This window comes from Myotis yumanensis, unplaced genomic scaffold (genome assembly GCF_028538775.1).
Source record: "Myotis yumanensis isolate MYYU_CA2020_CCGP unplaced genomic scaffold, mMyoYum1.0.hap1 SCAF_18, whole genome shotgun sequence".
NCBI lineage: Eukaryota > Metazoa > Chordata > Mammalia > Chiroptera > Vespertilionidae > Myotis > Myotis yumanensis.
In genome coordinates, this window is record NW_027223769.1 from 20,622,104 (window position 1) to 20,642,479 (window position 20,376).

General features: G+C 45.7%; 1 protein-coding gene across 1 annotated transcript in view; it reads right to left on the minus strand.

The window, feature by feature from the left end:
• VAT1L (vesicle amine transport 1 like) overlaps positions 1–10,907 on the minus strand; it is a 147,179-nt gene extending 136,272 nt beyond the window's left edge. The window contains exon 1 of the mRNA XM_070398205.1: positions 10,565–10,907. Within this exon, the coding sequence (XP_070254306.1) occupies positions 10,565–10,791 (227 nt within the window). The 5' untranslated portion in view covers positions 10,792–10,907. The remainder of the gene's footprint in view (positions 1–10,564) is intronic.
• Between the last annotated feature and the right edge of the window lie 9,469 nt (positions 10,908–20,376).

Genomic DNA, 20,376 nt, shown 5'->3' on the forward strand with positions numbered 1-20,376 from the left:
TTGCAATCTGTGTTGGGTGGAAAGGGCACCAGAGCCCAAGGAGAGGGTCAACTGGAGGGGAGAGGAAGTGGGAAAGTCATTTATGGCTTCAGTGTACGGTAGGAGGAGCAGAACAGGCAACAGGAGAGGGCCAGAATCAATGGGAACCAGGAGAACTGTTCGGAGCGCTCATGCAATAGCCCCTGGGAAACCCTTGCAACTATTGGGAGATATTGAAGGGTGGGGGTCCTGATACCTACACAGAAAGGTAGGGACAGAGTCATGGACATACGGCTTGTTTTAAAATTGTTTTCCCTCCAAGAGTTTGAAGTATTTATTTTCAAGTTTGCTTAAGATATAATTGACATTGCATTAGGTTCAAGTGTACAACATAATAATTTGATATGTGCATATATTGCAAAACGATTAGCACAGTATGTTTTTAGGTAAGCATTGTTCTCATATCCAACTGGTGGGCTCTGGAGTTCCCAGGTATACAAGCAAGTGCCTTTGGAATAACAATCATCAGAAGCCCTACAGTGGGTGCTCTTCAGGAGCCCTGGCCTCCCGCACTCCATGGAGCCGATGTCAATAAGGAGAAAATTACAGAGCATCTTGAGAAGTCAGAAACCCATATTTCCCAGCCCAGGGAAAGTAGTTATTAGAGATGAACTTGTAGATTCGAGAGAACAGACTGTGTAAAGTAAATCTCCCTGAAAACTTAGCATGCTGGAGAGATTTAGCCCTCTTATCAGAGGAAGCTGAGATGACAGAGGGAAGCTTGAAGCCACACTGGCTTAGAATGGCTACTGTTGGTATTAAGAAAGCCATATTTACAAGTGAAATGGCAACTTTTGCAGAAATGTACAGCTAAAGTTTTGGGAAATGTCAGTAACATATTCACCCATTCTCCAAAAATTTATTGAGTGCCTGCTGTTAACCACGCACCAGGCTTGGCGTTCATCAGTTAAATGATAACAGAGAATATTTCTGGAATTTCCAAGATTGGAGGAGGATACAGGGGGGATAAATGGTGATGGATGGAGACTTGCCTTGCGGTGGTGAACACACAACACAGTATACAGATGTTGTGTTGTACAACTGTGCACATGAAACCTGTATAATCTTGTTAACCACTGTTGCCCCAATACATTCAATCAACAGGAAAAAAAACAAACAAAAACACTTGTTATGGCTTTTCATCTAAAGCAGTGGTTCTCAACCTTGGCTGCACATTAGAACCACCTGGGAATCTTTTTAAAATCCTAATTTCTGGGCCTCATCCTCTGGAAATTCTGTTTCTTTGTTACTAATGTTGTGGCCCTACCCCATAACAAAGAAACAGAATTTCCGGAGGATGAGGCCCAGAAATCAGGATTTTAGAACGATTCCCAGGTGATTCTAATGTGCAGCCAAGGTTGAGAACCACTGATCTAAAGGTATGGGAGAATGAGCATTTTTTCTATCAATAGTCCGAGGCATTTTCTACCCCTTCCCAGGGTGCTATAACTACCCTCTGCAACTGGAAAAAAATGGTGGGCCTCAAAGTTGAAAATATTATACATGTTATTTAATATTATTCAATAACATTGTGCTGAAAAATTAAGGTCCCAGGGTAGAAAATGGAGATGTCTTCTCCAGTCCCCTCTCTGATTCTTCACTTTCTCTGGTGAATAAGACATACCCTTATCTCCCATGATGGCTACCATTTTTTATCAGTCCTGTGTGTTTCTTACTATTGTCTTCTCTTAACTGTCCTCCTTTCCTTTTGGAGTATCTACCCCAGCCCCAACACAACACACACACACACACACACACACACACACTTATGAGACACACATGTCCAATCACAGCACCTCATTCCCTTGGGCCAGAGAAAAAGAGATCAGGGGGCTGGTATGTGATTCACAAGGGCCAATCAGATTCCTGCCTTGATATATGAAAATTGGAAGAAAAAAATTCTCTTTGCACTGGGTCTTGCTACACCTGCACCAGGCAGCTGGACCTAAAGGCCACCACTCTTTCTAGTGCCAAGAAGGAAGCTCATTGCAGTAGGGGCGCCTGAAGCTAACTTGCGAGGAGAGAAAAGAGAAAAAAGATGGAAGGAAAAGAAAGGGGAGAGCCAAGAATTCCAGCAACAAATGCATCATGGTGGCCAGGAAGGCCAAAATAAAGAAAAAAGAAGTCAGGACAGAAGTGATTGGTCTTCTGTTTAAATATCTCTAAGCTTGGCCCAGTTTCTGGCACACAGTAGGAACACAATGCATTTGGGGTTTTTTTCCTCTCCTGTTTTTTCAGGAATTCATCTGGATCTTCTTGCTTATATCATAGTATAGTGAGACATCCTATCTGGGGATATGTTTTTATTAACTTTTTTAGTGAGAGAGGGAGGGAGGGAGAGAGGGAGAGAGGGGGGGAAGACATCGATGTGAGAGAGAAACATAGATCAGTTGCCTCCTTTATGCTTATGATGTACAAGATGACGCTCCAACCAACTGAGCCATCTGGCCATGTCTGGGCCTGTTTTGATTTAAGGCCTTATACCCTTTGGGGGAGATAAATGGGGTCTGAATAGAAAACTTTATGAAATAGAGAGGAACTTTCTAATGTCCCATTTCTTTGCATCTCCTCTCCACCATCAATATATATTGGTCATATAATATGTGATAGAGGTCTTCATTCATTCAACAAATATTAAATGTGCCAACATCATTGCTAAGTACTTAAGATACATTACATTTTATAGTCACACACACACAAAATGTGCCCCATAGTCATTATTATATCCACAGAGTATGGGTATAATTAATGATTGCTAAAATGATCAGAGCCAAGATTTGAATCCTGGTCTATTCCACTTCCAACATTAACTATTTTATAACAAAAAAGTATACTGCCTCCTATCCAGTTTGGGTGTATAGTCTTGTCCAAAAAATAAATCCTTATCATTCCTCTCACAGAACAGAATTATCTTGCACTTCGCTCTGGGGACTACAACTGTTTAGAGAAGTCAGGAGGAAGGGGACCCAATGCTTTTACTTGCCAAGGGGGTTCATGACTCCAGACCAATGGTGGGGATGAGGCTTGGCTAGAGGGTCAAGAGTCACTCACAGAAGGAGATTGAAGTCAGAAGCTCACTGCATGTTTTCATCAAGAAAATATCACATTCAATGATGAAACATCCCCTTTGACTGGAGTATCTATTTTCGTCTCCTGGGCCTTCAGACATTAAATTTACTCATTTTAATACCATGACTCCAGCCAGTTTTCTGTGAGATCACACACATAGGAATCAAGCTAATTTGAAATTGCACTCCTGCTGCCCTTTCTTGTGAAGAGTCTCTTTTTGTTTCAAATTGAACTTTTTCTTCTATGACAAATGCCAAGATGCCATAAAAGATCCCTATTAAGAATCAGAAGTGCCAGGAACTTGGGGCCATGAGGTGCTATTTTCCCATGCCTGGGTGAGCTCTGTTGTCAGTGTTGAATGTCAGTGATGTGCCAAAAAGTCATGAATTTTCGTTCCTTTGAATGAGAGTGAACCAAATTCCAGAGGCTGGACTATGTATGGACACCCTGGTATCAGGGAAACCTTTGCTGCCAATCATCAGTGGGTATGCAGGCAGCTGGTGTGACGGTAGCAATAGATCAATTCAAATTCATTCCCAACCCTGGGAATGCAATTCAAAAGCCAGCACCCTATGCAGTTTGGTGGGAGGATAAGGACTAAGTGGATAGCATCAAGTCCTCATTCTGTCTTTTGCAGCTCAAGTGACTTAGGAAGGAAAATAACCTTTATTGAGCACCTACAGTGTGCAAGGAATCGTCAGGACTTTCACGGACTCTCAGTCAGGACTTTCATGGACCCTTCAGTCCACAGGCCGACTCTATCCAGTGAGCCAAACCAGCCATGCCCTTGCTGGTTTGGCTCACTGGAAAGAGAGTCAGGCTGTGGACTGAAGGGTCTCATGTTCGATTCCAATCAAGGGCACATGCCCACGTTGTGGTATCTATCCCCAGTAGGGGGTGTGCCGGAGGCAGCCAATCAATGATTCTCTCTCATCATTGATGTTTTTATCTCTCTCTCCCTCTCCCTTCCTCTCTGAAATTAATTTAAAAAATCAAACTAAAATAAAAAACGGTGCCAAAAAGTGGGTATTATTACCAAGGTGATTATACAGGCAAGTAGAAAGTGTTATTTGCTTGTGATCACACAGGCATGGTGAGCAGAGTGAGCCTGCAGTCAGATCTGTTGAAGCTTCTCACTTTTTGCTCTCATCTCTGAGTCCCCATGTCCTCTTTTAGGAAGGAAGGATAATATGCCCATGGGGTTGAGGGAGTCAGATGAAAAATGGGCAAGAATATTAGCTCTGTCCCTGCAAAGATGCTGCAAGTGGCGGGTAGAGTGAGCATGATCATCAGTCACCATTCCCTTTGCCCATCATGAGCCACCTGCCATTGGTTTCCGTCTAGTGACTGATAATTAAGATCAGGCAGATATTTATGGGCACCTACTCGATGTCAGATGTTCTACACTTTCCTTTTTGATGAAATAGAAGAATCACTGATTCTGGGCTTCCTTTCGTCTTTGACTTGCAGGGAGATGAGAAGTCCATCCCTCTATTGGCCGAAAAACAGACATTGTGACCATCCCCAGGCCTCACCAGTGAGGACAGAGTTAAAGGGAGCATGCAAACTTCAATGAATAAGAAAGAACCCTGAGGTAGCATCTCCATCTTCCCATCACCAAATGGGGCTCAGTGTGACTCAGCAGAGTCATCCTTTCCTGTCAAATCCTGACATCTCCATCCAACACAGAGTGATTCAGAACACTTTCTTCCCATCTCTGTGCCAGGGTGGCTCCTGGCTTGGGTATTAGACACACTCCGAGCAATTTCTCAGTTTTACAAACATCTGTGCCACTTAACCTCACGCACTCCATTTGTTTATTTCATAAACACAGGGAAGATCATATTGGCTGCATTTCCTTGGATTGACCTATCAGTGAGAGTTTCATGCTCTGTTGTTTGGGGTTTTCCTGTGCTCAGGTTGCCAGTGTAGCAATAGCCCAATTGAGGCAAAGGGGTCAGAGGAAGGAGCTCGAATGCCTCGAGTGGGTCTCAGGAGTGGTGATTGGGTTTAATGAGCATGGGTGTTCTGGGTCAGCAGGCATGGCAACTTGATCCTTGATGAATTCCAAGAACATCCCGTACCTCAGAAATGGAGGGAGGGGAAGTGGGTGTGATGCAGAAACGTATTTTTTTTTAATTGTTTTCTTTTTTAAAAAATTTATTGACTTCAGAGAGGGAGGGAGAGGGAGAGAGAGAAAGAAACATCAATGATGAGAGAGAATCATTGATCGGCTGCCTCCTTCACACCCCACACTGCGGATCAAGCCCACAACCCGGGCATATGCCCTGACGGGGAATCAAATCATGACCTCCTGGTTCATAGGCTCACCCACTGAGCCTCGCTGGCCAGGAGAAACACATTTCATTTGGAGGGTGGAGGCAAGATGGCACTGTACAATTTTGAGTCTTATTAGTTAACACTTCTCTCTCTGTATTCCTGATTCCAGTCTTTGTGTCTGTCTGTGTTCTTGGTTTCTCTCTCTCTCTCTCTCTCTCTCTCTCTCTCTCTTTCTCTCTCTCTCCCTCTCTCTCTCTCTCTCCCTCCTTCTCTCTTGCCGTTGTCACTATCTCTCTGATTTTCCAGCTCCCAAATGTAAAGCATCCAGGAACAAGGCAGAACTTGGATTATCATGCCACTCTTCCACTTAGCAGTTGGTGATCTTGACATGCCTCTGAATGGCAGTTCCCCATCTTTAAAATGGAGATAGCAATACCGATCTTGTTGAGTTGCCATTAGGATAAAATGAAACAAAGAGTATATAACAGGCAACTCAGTCCCTGGCTCATAACAAGGGTTCAATAAATGTTAGTTCTTTCTCGTATTTCTAATATAATTTACCCTCATGATATATAGGATCTCATCAATCTGTTGGCTTTCCTCTAGAGTAACCTGCCCTCAGCCCATTTTCAGATCAACCAATGGAGCCATGACTGGCTGGAACCATTTTTCATCCAATTGGTCTCATTCCAGCAGTTTCATGAAGCCTCTTGCTGTAAATCAGTCTGGGAAAATAAACGTCCCCAATCCATTAGTGCCTTTCCACCACAAGCCAATTTGAGCCACAAACCAGACAAGGCTTGTTAATGGCCACTTAAAAACATTCCTGAAGCCCCACCTGGGACCCTCCGCCCCAGATTCTACTAGCTCCTTCCCCAGAGAAGCTCTACTGTGACAAGACTGCTCACAGCAAAGGCATCGATCCGATCCTTATCAGTTAGGAGGGACCGTGCTCCTGTAGTCCCAGAACAATTATTTTAATGCCCCTTTCAAAAGAGTCCCAGTGTGAATGAGAAACTATAGACGGTGTCTATGGAAACCAAAAATAATAGTTTAAATATTAATCGCTATCATTTGTTGACCACTTGCTATGTGCCAGGCATCATCAGAAAGATCTTCATGCATAGTATTTCATTTAGACTCCATTACAACACTGTGAAGGCAGGTGCTATGTTATACTCCATTTTATTAGAAACTCAAGTTTAGAGGAGTAAGCAACATGTTCAAGGTTAACCATCAGTGTAGAGGGCACGCTGTCTGTGCTTCACCCCATCCCTTTTACTAGGCAGTGCACCCATCCACCACCTGCTGAGAGTGCAGGTTGCTCCCTCAGAGCAGTCCCCTTCCCTGCTTCCCCACTTCCAAGGGGGACTGCCCTCAGTCAAACAGAAGCCACCTCTGCTTGAAAGGTTACGTGCCCTAACTCAGGAAGTAGCCCCAGTCCAAAACTAACTGAAGAAAGTGGGAAGGACGAGCAGTGTAGGGGTACAGAATGCTTCTCCCGTTGCTTCTAGGTCAGATTAGCTCTGTGGTACAAGTCATGCTCCAGAACTCCTGATGGGATCCAGCTGAAACCAAATCCTTACTTAGCTTCTTTCCCTCCCCTGCCCTGCTCCTCTTGCTCCCATTCTCCTGCAAGCACCCTCAATCAGCCACTTAAAAATACATCCCAGTCTCAGGCTCTGCTTCCAGGGACCAGACCTAAGACACCCTGTTAGCAAGTGGCAGAGCTGGGACTCGTGTCTAGGAAGATCTTACTCATAATCATTAAGCAGATGTGACATGATAGTGCCTAATTATATACATGATTAAAATGATAGCCTCCAAGTTATCAAGGCACCAAAAACCGTGTCATATACACATAGCTATGATAATAAAAATGACAACAGCCACAACAGTAGCTATGGTTCATTTAGTGCCAACTGTGGGCCAGTCTCTTTCCTGCATCTGATCCTCTCAACACCATGAAGTTCATCTTATTATCCCCATTTTGCGGTTGGGGCATGGGAAGCTCAGAGAAGTTAAGAGATTGGTCCACAGATAGAAAGTGGTGGGGTTTTGCCTTCCATCCAGGCCCATCTTTCTCCAAAGGCATCGTGCTTCTTCAGTTTAGCTGCTTAAATCACTTGCCACGTAGCTTGTTCAATGAATGGTTGATAAAATGAGTTCCCCATCAGAGCTAATGTTCTTGTAACAATTTAGACAGAAAACTCTCCTATCCCTCCCTGAGTTGGTTCTTTTTGAGCTGTATTTGACCATCATGTCTCTATTTTAGAGGAAAAGCCATTTTACTCTGGAAAAAGCCACCGAGCATTCCCTTAAGCCAGACATAAAAAGATCAAAGAAGCTATATTCACAGAAAGAGGGAAAGCAAGCTTACATGCCAGAGGTCTGGAGAAGTAAATCACATTTCTTGTGGCTTTACCATGGAGAGAGACAAAATAGAATAAAAGGACAACAACAGAGTTTTAAGGAGAGACAGACCAGGATTCAAATCCTAACTCTACTGTCCGTGTGATGTGTTTTGGCAAATTACCCAACATCTCCAAGCCCCAATTTGCTCTACCATGAATACCTATCTCAGAGGGACATAAGTGAGAGGGAGTAAATGAGATATATAATATGTATTCCCCCCACCCCTTCTCTTTCATTCCCATCAAATTTATACAGAAACCAACTTGGACCTTCATTCTGAATAACTGGTCTTAATACTAGTTCAGATGAATTATGCTTTATTCCCAAGCATAACGCTTATCCATTAAAAATAGCAGATAAAAGGGGGACCTTCATCCAGGAGGCCATCCACTGATTCATAAAAATACAGAATGAATCATCCTGGCTCTCAAGGCTAAACTTACAATCAATGGGCATCTTTGGCCAGCCAATCAAAGCCCAGTGGAGGAGGAAGGGCCCAGCAGGCAATCTTCACAAACCTATTCCCATCCCCCCTTGCAAAACAGATGAACTCTGCTTCCAGCTTGGTGAAATGGGAATGAATCTGGGGCCTTTGCAATACTCCATTCCAAATGCCCCCCAGCCCTGGCTGGCTTTTTGAGCAACTGGGGTGAAGGATCTGCAGTGGTTGCCGTGTGTGTGTGTGTGTGTGTGTGTGTGTGTGTGTACACATGCATACAGCTCTAATGAAGAACAGGATTGTGTATCTGGCTTTGAAAAATCAATCTCCTAGCTTTCATCTTGACATTTATTATCTCAAAATGCTTCAGCGCCTGTCAGCATTTATGCATTTAGCATAAGGCTAGAGAACCCAGACCTATTGACACTACAGATGATAGCCTTTTCTTCAAAAAGTAGCTTCAACATTTTCACTCCCTGGATACATACTCGGACAGATTCCTAGAACCCAATCTCAATTTGGATGGAGAGTCATAAATTACACCTATGTACACACACACACACACACACACACACTATTTTTGATTGGTAGTAATGGAAGGTGAATTATCAATATACATGATTTTAATCTTACTAGGCAGACATTCTTCCATCAGCAAGTAAAGAAAAGTAATGATGCAACAATCCCCCTCCAAGAATTTTTTCTCGATGCATTCATTCATCGATAATTTATTTAGGATGTACTATGCCTCACATTGGGGATTTATCTGTGAAAAGGTCAGACATAAGCTCTGCCTTCAGGGATCAATCAGTTTGGTCCAGTCAAGAGTTAACAAAATAGAACTATATAGGAGTCCCAGTTTGCAAAGCCTCTTTCCTTGCCCTGAATTCCCCAGGGAGAGGCCCAGCCCAAGAGTCCTGTTTAGAGTCAAGCATGACCAGCTACATATATGCAGAGCCAGCCAGAGACCAGTCCCTGCTTCTCTCACCAGCTGCCTTCCACTCTGGCAAATGAAACCTGCACCTGCTCTCAAAGTAGCAAGGCAGGGGGATCTCCTTTGCCTTTGCCTTTTTTTCTTTTTTTGCCTTAGATATGGTCCCAGGTTCTGGGAACCATTGAGCTGACTGCTGTGTTAAGAATCAGTGTCTGTTGTGGGATTTAAAATATATAGATGGGAAGGGATAGGCCATCTGACAGTGCCAACAGCAAGTTCCCCTGAGGAGCTTCCCAGGCTGCTGCATAGGGAATTCAGTTGGGTCCAGGAAACACTCCAGGTGAGCCCTCCCCCCAGAACTGCAGGGGAATGATCCTATAGTGACAGCAGCCAGAGAGTCTTAAACACACCACTTGGCATCGGTGTGGTTCCGAGGAAGTTCCCCCAGGAGGGGTGGGGAAGGGAAGGTCACTCAGATTGATGAGTCCATCCGAGACAGGAGCGGGAGTTCGGGGGAGATTAATCAGGTTTGGGATTTTCCACTTTCAGAGACAGGCAGATATGCTAGCGGGGGAAGAGGGAGGGTTAGGCTTCAGGCTTGAATCCCCATCCCCCACCTCACCCCCCCCCGCCCCCCCCCCCCCCACACACACCACTGCCGCCGCCGCCACCACCAAGCTTAGTCGCTTGGTACCTAACTCTGGCTTCCTAGTTCCTTTCCCCTAGCCTAGCCCAATTCCTTTTCCCATCCCAGGCCACAAGGAGGGAAGTGTGCAGGGGCAGGAGGAAGGACACACGTCCCCAGCCCCATCAGCAGGTCACACGGAGATGACAAAGATCAATGACCAAACCCTGGCCCTGGCACTTAGCGGCGGCAGGATGATCTTGAGCAAATCACTGTCTCTGAGCCCTGGTTTCCGCACCTGTAAAGGGAGATGCTGAAGGCAACTTACTCACTGGGTCCCAGGAAAGTATTAAATGCGAATGCTCACATAAAACTTAAAAACGCTGGCTGGTGCACAGTAAGCCGACGGTTATTGTCATTTTTTTAACCACGTTACCATCAAACCCTCTATCCTGGCGGCTTCCCCCGCAGCGAAAGACCCAGAGTGCCCGATGCCACCATCCACCCTCGCGTCCCCTCCCGGGAGCTCACGGTCTCCCCTGGTCACCCCAGAATCTGGCTTGGGGAGGAGAAGGGCCACCTCTCAGCATCCTCCCCAGCATCAGCGGCGGACCGCAAAGAGGCTCTGAGACCAGGGTCAGGGCACGGAGTGGGGCGCCCGCGGCAGGGTCCCCCGGCCCCCGGCCCCACCGGGCTCCGCCACCGCCTCCCGGGAGCGCCGAGCGCGCACAGAGAGAAAGCGAGAAAGGCGCGGATACTGGACCAGGCTTTGACGCGGATCTTGAGCTCGCCGTCCTGCGGCTCGGGCATGGCCTTCCTGGAGACTCGCAGCTTGTTGAGCCCCCCGAAGCCTGCGAGCACCACCGCGCGCATCTCCTGGGTGTCCCCGAGTCGGTGCGAGCCGCCGCCGCCCTCGGCAGGCTCCTTGCCTGTCTCCTTCTCGATCATTTGCTCCGTCTCTTCCGCCTTTTCCACGCCTTCCTTGGCCATGGTGCGGGGGGCACTGGGGGCGCGGGGGCACGGGCTGCGGCGGCTGCGGGGGGCTCAGAGGTCCGCTCCCGCGGTCCCTCCTGTTGAATGTGGGGTGCTCGTTGTGCAATGGCTGCAGCCCCGGCGAGCGGCGCCGCGGTCCACAGCCTCCGCCGTAATCCTCACAAGAGCTGCGCCCACACCCCGCTCACCTCCTCTCTTTCCTGCCAAACGAAGCCTCAACTCCAATTTCTGAACCAGTCTCAAATCAGGATCTCGATCGCAGCCCCAGAGCCAGATTTTTCCTCAAGATTCGTGAATAAAGCACGCAGAGAAGCCACCGTGCCCTTCGTTGTAGGCGCAGTACTTGGTTATATACGGCTCAGGCTCGGGGCCTTGAAATGGACAGAGATGAATGTCTGGGCCTGGAGGATGCCTCCCGCGATGAGGTTGCCTCCTCTCTCCTCTCCCACGGATCTGCAGGAGAGACGGGAAATCGGGATGTTTCCCACACCATCGGTCCCGGCTGGAAGTGCAGAGAGGTTCGGGAAGCGGGAGGCAAGAGATCCCGCTCAACCATGTGAAGAGTCCAAACCCAGAGTCGTTTCGCTCAGGACATCCAGGGTCAGTGAGGATGGTCTTTACTCAGCATCACTAAGAGCGTCTTATTCTCTCTCTCTCTCTCACACACACACACACACACACACACACACACACCCCGCATCATTTCGGGCCATTATAAAAAGCGTCCTGTGCTCTCCCTCCCTCCCTCTCACTGTCTCATTTCCCCCTCTCCCTACACACACACACACACACCAGTAACTGGCTTTATGCTTTATTTTTTGTTATAGAGCCCTTTGAAAAAGAACTCCCAGAAAAACTTGAGTTTTCAAGATAAAAAGTAGGGGGGTTGCTTTGTGCCAGTTTATAAGCAACATACTTGAGGAATGGTAGGTGCATATTCTAGTTACTGTGCAGCCTCTGCCAGCCTTGCCTTGGGATCTTAGGCAACTTATTCAACCTTTCTGAGCCTCAACTCTCTCATCCATCAAGTGGATGCATTAATTTTGTTCATTTGCATTGTGCTAAGTGCCGGGTGGGTATGATTTTCAGTGACACATGATCCTTACTTTTGAGGAGCTCCTTCTGGGAGCGTGAGGCAGGGATGACACAGCCCACAAACAGACAACTCATAATGAATGGTGTAAGTGCCTCTTCTCTCCATTCCCTTGCTTCTTCTATGCTTTAAACACCCTGGCCTTCTATTCCTCAAAGAGTATTGTGTTTCCTCCTACCTCTGGTTGTCCCCAGGCCTGGAACCTATGTTGCCTGTCCTTCATCTGGTGATAACTCCTACTTCACTCTCACCTCACGTGTCCGTTCCTTGTGGAAGGCTCTTCAACCCCCAGGCTGGGTTAGCATCCCTTATGGTAAACTCATGGCAGTGAGTAACAGACTTTTATACGATTTCCAGATAAGGTCTATTTCCTTTTTCCATCTGTGATCTTCATGAATTTTCTGCCTTTGATCCCGCATTGGTTCCCTGAAACTTTGCACGTGATTGGTTTATAGTAGAATATGCCCAGAAAATGCCTGTTAAATGAACAAATGAGTCAGTGAATACAGATGCTGTAGTGGGAGCCCAGAAGGGAAAACCACTGACTTGCCCAGGGAGTGGAGAAGTCTTCATGCAGGAGGGGGCATTTGAGCTGACCACAAAGGTTGAGCCCAATTCTTCAGATTCTTCAGACAGGGGAGATCACATGTACATTCAAACACAACAAAAGGTGACAGGCAATAAGGCCTTGACACAACACTGGCTTTTTCTGTGTGAGCTGAGCATTGCCTGTGTGTAGCAATCACTGGAGATGAAGTGGGAAGGTTGTTTGGAACCAGATTTTGAGAGGTTTTACGTACCATGTTATAAAATACTAGAGGCCCGGTGCACGACATTCATGCACTGCAGGTGGGTGGGGGTCCCTCAGTCCGACCTGTGTCTTTAGCAGTCTGGGAGCCCTCAGGGGATACTGACTGAGGCCCATGGGGAGCGGGCCTAAGCCGCAGTGGGACATCCTTAGCGCTGCAGGGGAGGTGGGAGAGGCTCCCACCACTGCTGCTGCGCTCACCAGCCTTCAGCCTGGCTTGTGGCTGAGCACACTGACCACCACAGGGCAGCTCCTGCATTGAGCGTCTGCCCCTGGTGGTCAGTGCATGTCATAGCGACTGGTCATTCCACTGTTTGTTTGATTTGCATATTACCCTTTTATTATATAGGATATAACATAATCATGGAGGCATTGAGCACCACTGAAGTCTTAAAAAACAACAGCAAGGGACTGGCATTAGCAGAACTGTATTTTAGGATGATAACTTAGGTAGTAAGTGGGTGATGGATTAGACAGTAGAGGTACTGGAAGCATGGAGGTCAATCAGAGACTGTGGTGCAGAAAAAATAAATAAGAGCCTCAGTGGAGGCAGTGGCTGTGGGATGGAAGAGAAGGGGTTGAAAGGAAGCTGAGTAGACAAGGCTTGGTTAGCGAATTGAACATTTTTCTGTAAACCCAAGTGTCCAAATTATTAAGCCTGTTGCGTATTGTGTTAGATTGGACTTTATCCTGATAAGTTTTTGAGGGCCAGAGACTTATTTTGGAGGTAATCCCAGGAAGCTCCCACCAGGAAGTAAGACAGTGAGACAGGGAAGTGACAGAAGCCAGTGCAGGTGCACTAATGAGCAGGTTCCCGCAGGGACAAATGGGGATCAAACCCACAGGAGACCCATGAGAGGCAGAGTGGAACAAGCCTCAGAGCTGTCCTGCACAAGGAATGAGGAAATGGGTATTTATCACTAAATTTTCTGCATGATTGTCTAAGGTCTGTTCTGGAAGTGTTAACTCCCTGGCACTTTCTTCCCACCCCATGTACCTGGGATGAGAAAATCCCCAGCCATGCCCTGCCAGAGTAACTCAGTGGTTGAGAGACAACCTATGAACCAGGAGGTCATGGTTCCACACATGCCTGGGTTGCAGGCTCGATACCCAGTTGGGAGCGTGCAGGAGGCAGCCAAATCAATGCTTATCTCTCATCATTGATGTTTCTGTCTCTCTTTCCCTCTCCCTTTCTCTCTGAAATCAATAAAAATATTAAAAGAAAACCCCCAGGCAGAGAACTGCAGGTCCTCTCAGTAGGAAGCCATTATTCTATCTATATAGGTAATAATGAGTTCCAGAGGATATGGGGTCAGCAGTGATAACATGTGATATATGATATTGTTTTGGGGGTGTCTGCTGTTCTAGACACTTTAGTTATGTTTTGTAATTTGATTTTTAGATAACCTTATTAGGTAAGCGTTGTTATTTCCACTTTTCAGAAGAGGAAAGTGAGCCTTCACATTGTGAATTTTCATGCTCAAAGGAACACAGGGATTGTAGTAAGATAGATACAAAACCAACTCCAAATTGATGCTCTTAACATCTTCCAGGCATGTTTATTTGGATGGGCCAAGTCAGTTCGTCTCCTGGTTGATAATATTCCATGGTATTTTTGATGTTCTCTGCTCTTTTGTTGGCCTTCTCATGTTTCTGTCCCACCAAGATCCCTTGCCTTGGTTTTGAAGGTTTTCCTTCAGCGTCAATAAAGTAAATCTACATTGCACTCAGCACACAGCATGCTTTAGAGGAAGTGTTTGCCCTATAGTACGTTAAAGGGAAAATAATTGCTCTCTCCAAGGGAATCTTCTGGCTGTTTACAAACCCCCAATTATAATTGGTATGCAGCTGATTGTCAGGACAACCGAAAGGAAACACATCGCAGTCTGTGCTGCTCGGGGAGGAATACTTCTTCTGAGTGCCATATACCAGTATTTGGGTGGTTAAGTATTCCCAAATCTGCTCCTCCCTAGAGGAATGTTGTAAGAGCCACACTGCAAGGCATCTCTTCAAACAAACACAATAAATCTATTTTCAATTTATAAAAGTGATTCCTTGGGCATTCACTTCGAGCTTCAGTTGTGAAATATCTTACATGTAGGACAATGTGAAACGGTGGCCACTCCTGGTGAAACATAGCATTAAAGCTCAGCTCAATGAACTTGTATATGGCCAGGGAACAGGTGTAAGTGCCTGTGAGAGGGTCAAATTCACGAATCCCTCAAGGTTTTGGCTGTCTTAGGGGAGTGTCACCCAACAAAGGTTAGGTATTTGAACAATAATATGTAGGAAACCGTTTTAATATGATTTGAGAAATGGGTTTTAAATAACTTGGGATGATTGAATAATTTTCCAGAAAAATATATTACCTGGGCTAGACACTCAGTGTCGTCAACTATATCCCTTATGATTAAATTGGAGTTTACTGAACACAATGAGAATCATTTATTATACATATACGTATATTATTTAATCTTCAGAGTAATCCTGTGCCATAGGCACTATCATGCCTAGTTTACACAGGCGGAAATTTAATAGAAACTGAGTAACTTTCCCAAGGTCACCTACTTAGTCAGTGGCAGAGTTGGGTTTTGAAGTGGGAGCCATTTGACTCTAACATGTGGATTCTTAACCACCATGCTATAATGTCTTTGCTGCTGTACCTTTCAGAAATGACACAGAGTAGGTCAAGAGGAAGGAGACACATTTAGAAGGTCAGTAATGGAGAGAGGCAGCAGATTCTGGCAATGAAATCACTTACTAAAATCCAGAGGCTCATATTAAAGGATGTGTGCAAAATTTCTTATAGTTTGTGTTGATGCAATTTAAGAGATAATGGAGCATGAATGCCATGAGCACAGCATTATCTTCAGAGAAGCCCTGGATAGGTGTGAAGTTCATGCTGAACATGCTGAAATACACTGCCTATTGATATCTCATAGGACCAGCCATAGGCAGCAAACTCCAGATGTGTCAGAGTGGGAATAATGTGAACCAGTATGTATCCAGCACCTTTGGAATACTGACCTTGGGCTACTGCTAAGTACTAGAGGTAGAATGGTGAAAAAGACAAACATATTCTCAGTCCTAATGGAGCTAGTTTTCTAATCAAGTAGATGTATGGGGTGTCCCCAAAAAGTGTATACACAGTTTGAATAATTATTTATTCCTATGGGTTAAATCTGAAAAGAAAGAAACATCAATTGAACTATCAGGAAAAGTGTATACATTTTTGGGACACTCTCTATACCAATCTACGTTGGATTCCCCAAAAGCAACCCTTTCTTAATTTGAGGATCTGAGTGTTATTTGTGTGGTGATTCCAGGAAGTAGGAGTCTGTGGAAATGAGACAGGAGAGAGAAAGAAGTCAATGCAAGGTGTGTTATATCTCGCAGTTAAGTCCTGCAGGATAACTCTAGATGGCTCTAGTGTAAAGCACACCTCAAAGGTATCCCAGTCGAGGGGCAAGGTATGATTTGGCTCAGTGGAGCATCAGCCTGCAGACTGAAGGGTCATGGGTCTAATTCCTGTCAAGGGCATGTAACTCGGTTGCAGGCCCGATCCCTGGCCCAGTCAGAGTACATGTGAGAGGCACCAATCGATGTTTCTCTCTCTCTCTCTCTGACTCTCCCCCTCCCTTCCACTCCCTCTGAAAATCCATGGAGAGTTACCAATCACAAAAAGAGACAAGGTAAATGAAGTGTCCATCAACTCTGTCAGTCCTGGGTTGATGGATGTTTCCGAAGGGTCCTTCATCTACCGCTTCTGCTCTGCCCTGTACATGGGCTGTTTGAAAATTGGCACCTAGACCAAGCTGTCCGGAACGAGTTGTAGGTGTTTCAGTTGAAAGCCATTGGGTCTTGTGTGTGGCAATTGTGAGTTCCAAGAGCACCAACAGTCCCTGCTACAGATGTTAAACCAAAAAACTCACATAACTAATTCATCATTTACTAGTATGGTAAGTGCTATAAAGAGGAAATATTAGGTGTTATCTGGAGGGTCAGGGGAGCCTTCACTATGCAAGTGATGGTAAAGTATTAGATTCAGAAACAAATTTTAAAAAGTGGCTTAAAGAGGATAAACGACATAAGGATGGAATGAAAGCCCCACAAATTCACCAAGAATCAATATTCCTTCCATCTCTAAATCAACTAAATGGAGAATCGACCCTCATTCTCATGGTTCAAGATGAAGCCATCATCCATGTTTCAAGTAGCAGGAGGGAGATGAGTGGGAGGAGGAGAAAGGCCCACAGCCTTCTTTTAAAGGAGACTGCAGGAGTCCCCACCACAGTACATCTCCCTAACTCTCACGGCCACATGCTGTTGCAAAGGGGGCTGAGAAATGTGGTGACGATGTCCCCGGGAAAAATCGGGGTTCTATAATTAATGTAGAAGAGGAGAGATACTTTTGGGAGGTACAGCAGATGCCACTGAGGGGCTTTTAACAAATGAATGTTAGTTAGACTGTGTGGAGAATGGAGGCTAGTTCCTATGCCTCATGAAAGCACAAAATTATCCACGGATCTCAATCCCTGGGACTCAATGCCACCCTCTTAACAACTTTATAAAGAGTTTTTACCACCCTGGCTGGGTGGTTCAGTTGCTTGGAATGTTGTCCCATACACCAAAAAGGCTGCAGGTTTGATTCCTGGTCAAGGCACTTACTTAGGTTGTGGGTTGAGCCCCCGTGTGTCTGTCTGTCTGTCTGTCTGTCTCTCTCTCTCTCTCTCTCTCGCTCTCGCTCTCTTTCCTTCCCTCTCTCTCTAAGTTTTCACACTATTGGATTTTCTCTCCATAAGAATTCAACTGTAATTTCTTAACACAAGTTAACAGAAACTCAATTCTCTTTACATAACCCAAAGATGCTAGTATCAAGACACTGAGAACCATCTCAGCTCTTTAGTAACCTGATCGTGTATGAATAGAATCAGAAACATTGCACCTGCTCTTATTCTTTTATCCATAACTGGTTGTTATCCATAGAGAGATAATCTTGTCAACTGTTTACCAGTAATGTCATTTGGTAAATATGGCCACCAAGTGAGAAGGAGAATATACCACATAGGACTGAAAAGGGGATTTAAATCAAGTAGTTTATGTTTTTGGAGCCTTGTTTATGTTAAACGATAATTTCTGAGTGATTTCTTTTACCCCCTTCCCTGAATATTATCTAGGGTTTTCCCCCTAGTGTGAGGCTATATGATTTCTTGTATGAATCATCTCTACAATGGTGCTGTCTGCCTCTTTCAAATGCTGCTGAGAGCTGTGTTCTCCCCAAAGTACTTTGCTGTACATCACTGTGAATAATGGTAATGGGATGGATGGGGATGTAAAATTCAGGTTCAGAAGTAAACAAAGCACTTACTCCTCAGATGGAGTCCAGGAGAAATCAGAAAGTGGGAGAATTTCGCCGCCCATCCCATCACCACCATTTTTTTTCTCTTACAAGCTGACACATCATAATACAAATCAGCATGAAAGAATCCTCCAGCTAACTCAGTCTTTTATTTCCCTGATGTCTCTGTTTTGGGCAAAGAGTTGATTTCCCTGAGAGTTTTGTTTCCTTTATTATTTTAATGGCCCATAGCTAGTTGGTTGAGACTGTTTCAGAGTAATGACTGTGTAAAACTATAAAATCTTTTTTATTGCTTTTTTTTAAGAGAGAGAGAGGAAAGGGGAGAGAGGGAGAAGTGAGAGAGAACCATCAGTCTGTTGCCTCCCACACGAGCCCCAACAGGGGATCAAACCGATAACCTCGGTACGTGCCCTGACCCGGAATCGAACTTGCCACCCTTTGGTGCATGGGAAGATGCTCTGACCTACCAACCCATTTTTGATTGTCACTGCTGGTGCTACAGACACCTAATGAGCAGAGGGCGGGGATGCTGTTAAACATTTCACAATGCACAGAATAAAGAATTATCCAGCCCTGAATGTCAATGATGTCCAAGTTGAGGAGCCCTGTTCTAAGCCAGGATCCTCAGATCCTGCAAGGGAGGCAGCCTTTGGTTCTGACTTGCTGCCTGTGTGACTTTGGAAATGTCCTTGTTCTAGGTGGCAAAAGCGGATACTTGGACTAATTGATGCTCAGGGGACTTTTCAGCCCGGGGCTGAGGTCACATCAGCCATCAATGTTGGCAGTGGCCTGGCACAAGGGCTCCTCTCCCTGCAGAAACGACATTGATCAGAAACGATAACCACTGAGATGACAGCGCACACAAGGAGAAAGTTTCCAACCTGCAGGACTGCGTGCCCTTTGGATGCATTCAAAAGCCTGTGTCGTGCGGGCCTCCTTCCAGACAGTTGCATACATTTGGCGCTGGTTTTAGAAGGCTACTAAATCATTCCGGGTGATTTTGTTTTAGAGACCATTCATATTTCGTTGAAGGAAAAATCAAAGGACACGCTTTAATTTAATACACCACAGCCCTTCCAAATAGGAACAGGCCCTGGGATATTGATTTGGAGTTTGGGCATTGCATGCGCCTGTTTATCCTGTTGGTTATCATGAGCAAAGTTTTTCTTTTTAACCTTAAAGATTCAATTCAATCATGCCCACAGTGGAACTGAGGCAGGCTGTAGGATGAGGTCTATGGAGAGGGGCTGATTCTCTGAGCAGCACAAGCAGTGATGGGGGAGGGGAGTGAACAGAACAGAGACTAAATGAGGGTAATGAAGACAAAAGTCTCCAATACTCAGCACATCACCGCTAATGTCAACTCTTACTCAGGCTGTTTGAGTCACCACTTACTCAGGCTGCTTTCCTGTGCCATCCTTCCTCCTTCCCTAGACCCGCTGCAGGATTTCTCACACTGGAACAGATTGCTACAGAGAAAGGGCATTCTGCAGTCTTGGAGAGGGAGAGGCAGGGATGTTGTTTAGGGGCTCCTGGGCACACCTTATCCTGACCCCCACACCCCCTGAAGGAGGTTGTGACCTTGGGGCTGCTGAGTTTCATCTGACAGAACCAGGGGTTCGCAGCATTTGCTTTCGCAGCGGCACGTGGATGTTAGGTACAAGTTTGAGGCTGTAAGATCAGCAGCAAAGCAAAACCTTGATGCTATGTTACAGTGTCATAACAGGTGTGCCCCTGGTAGAGGTCTGGGGCCCAGAGGAACTGCACCCAAACCTGCTACCTCTACCCCCAACCTGGGTAGCAATCACTCTTCCAATAGCTTCCTGTACCCTTAGCCTATGGAGCTGAGAAATAAATCTAATTGTCTGGCAGGTGTATGAGCGATGGAGGCAATCCCTGCCAGCCCCTAACACAGGGGGCGGGACAATGCTGACTGATGTGCAGGTGTCTCAGTTAAGATTTCCCCGAGAGCAGACCCTGAGACTAGGATGTGTGTCCACACGGTTTATTTGGGAGAACATCCCAGGAAGCACTGGTAGTGGCATGGAAACGTTAGATGGGGAATGAAAGGAGATGGGTAAAGGGTGCGTCTGTAAGCAAGTGGTCACCTGGGACTCACTCCCCCGGGAAACTCCAGCAGAGAGTGTAGAACAAGCATGTCAAACTCAAAAGCTAGCACAGGCCATATAAACAAGGTTTAAGTTGATGTGTGCCACAAGCTTCAATTTTCATAGACACGTAGGTTTATTTCGAAAAGTATAGTATAAAATAGAATAAGAGCAATGATAAAATTAATGTTTTCTTACATACCGTTATATTGGC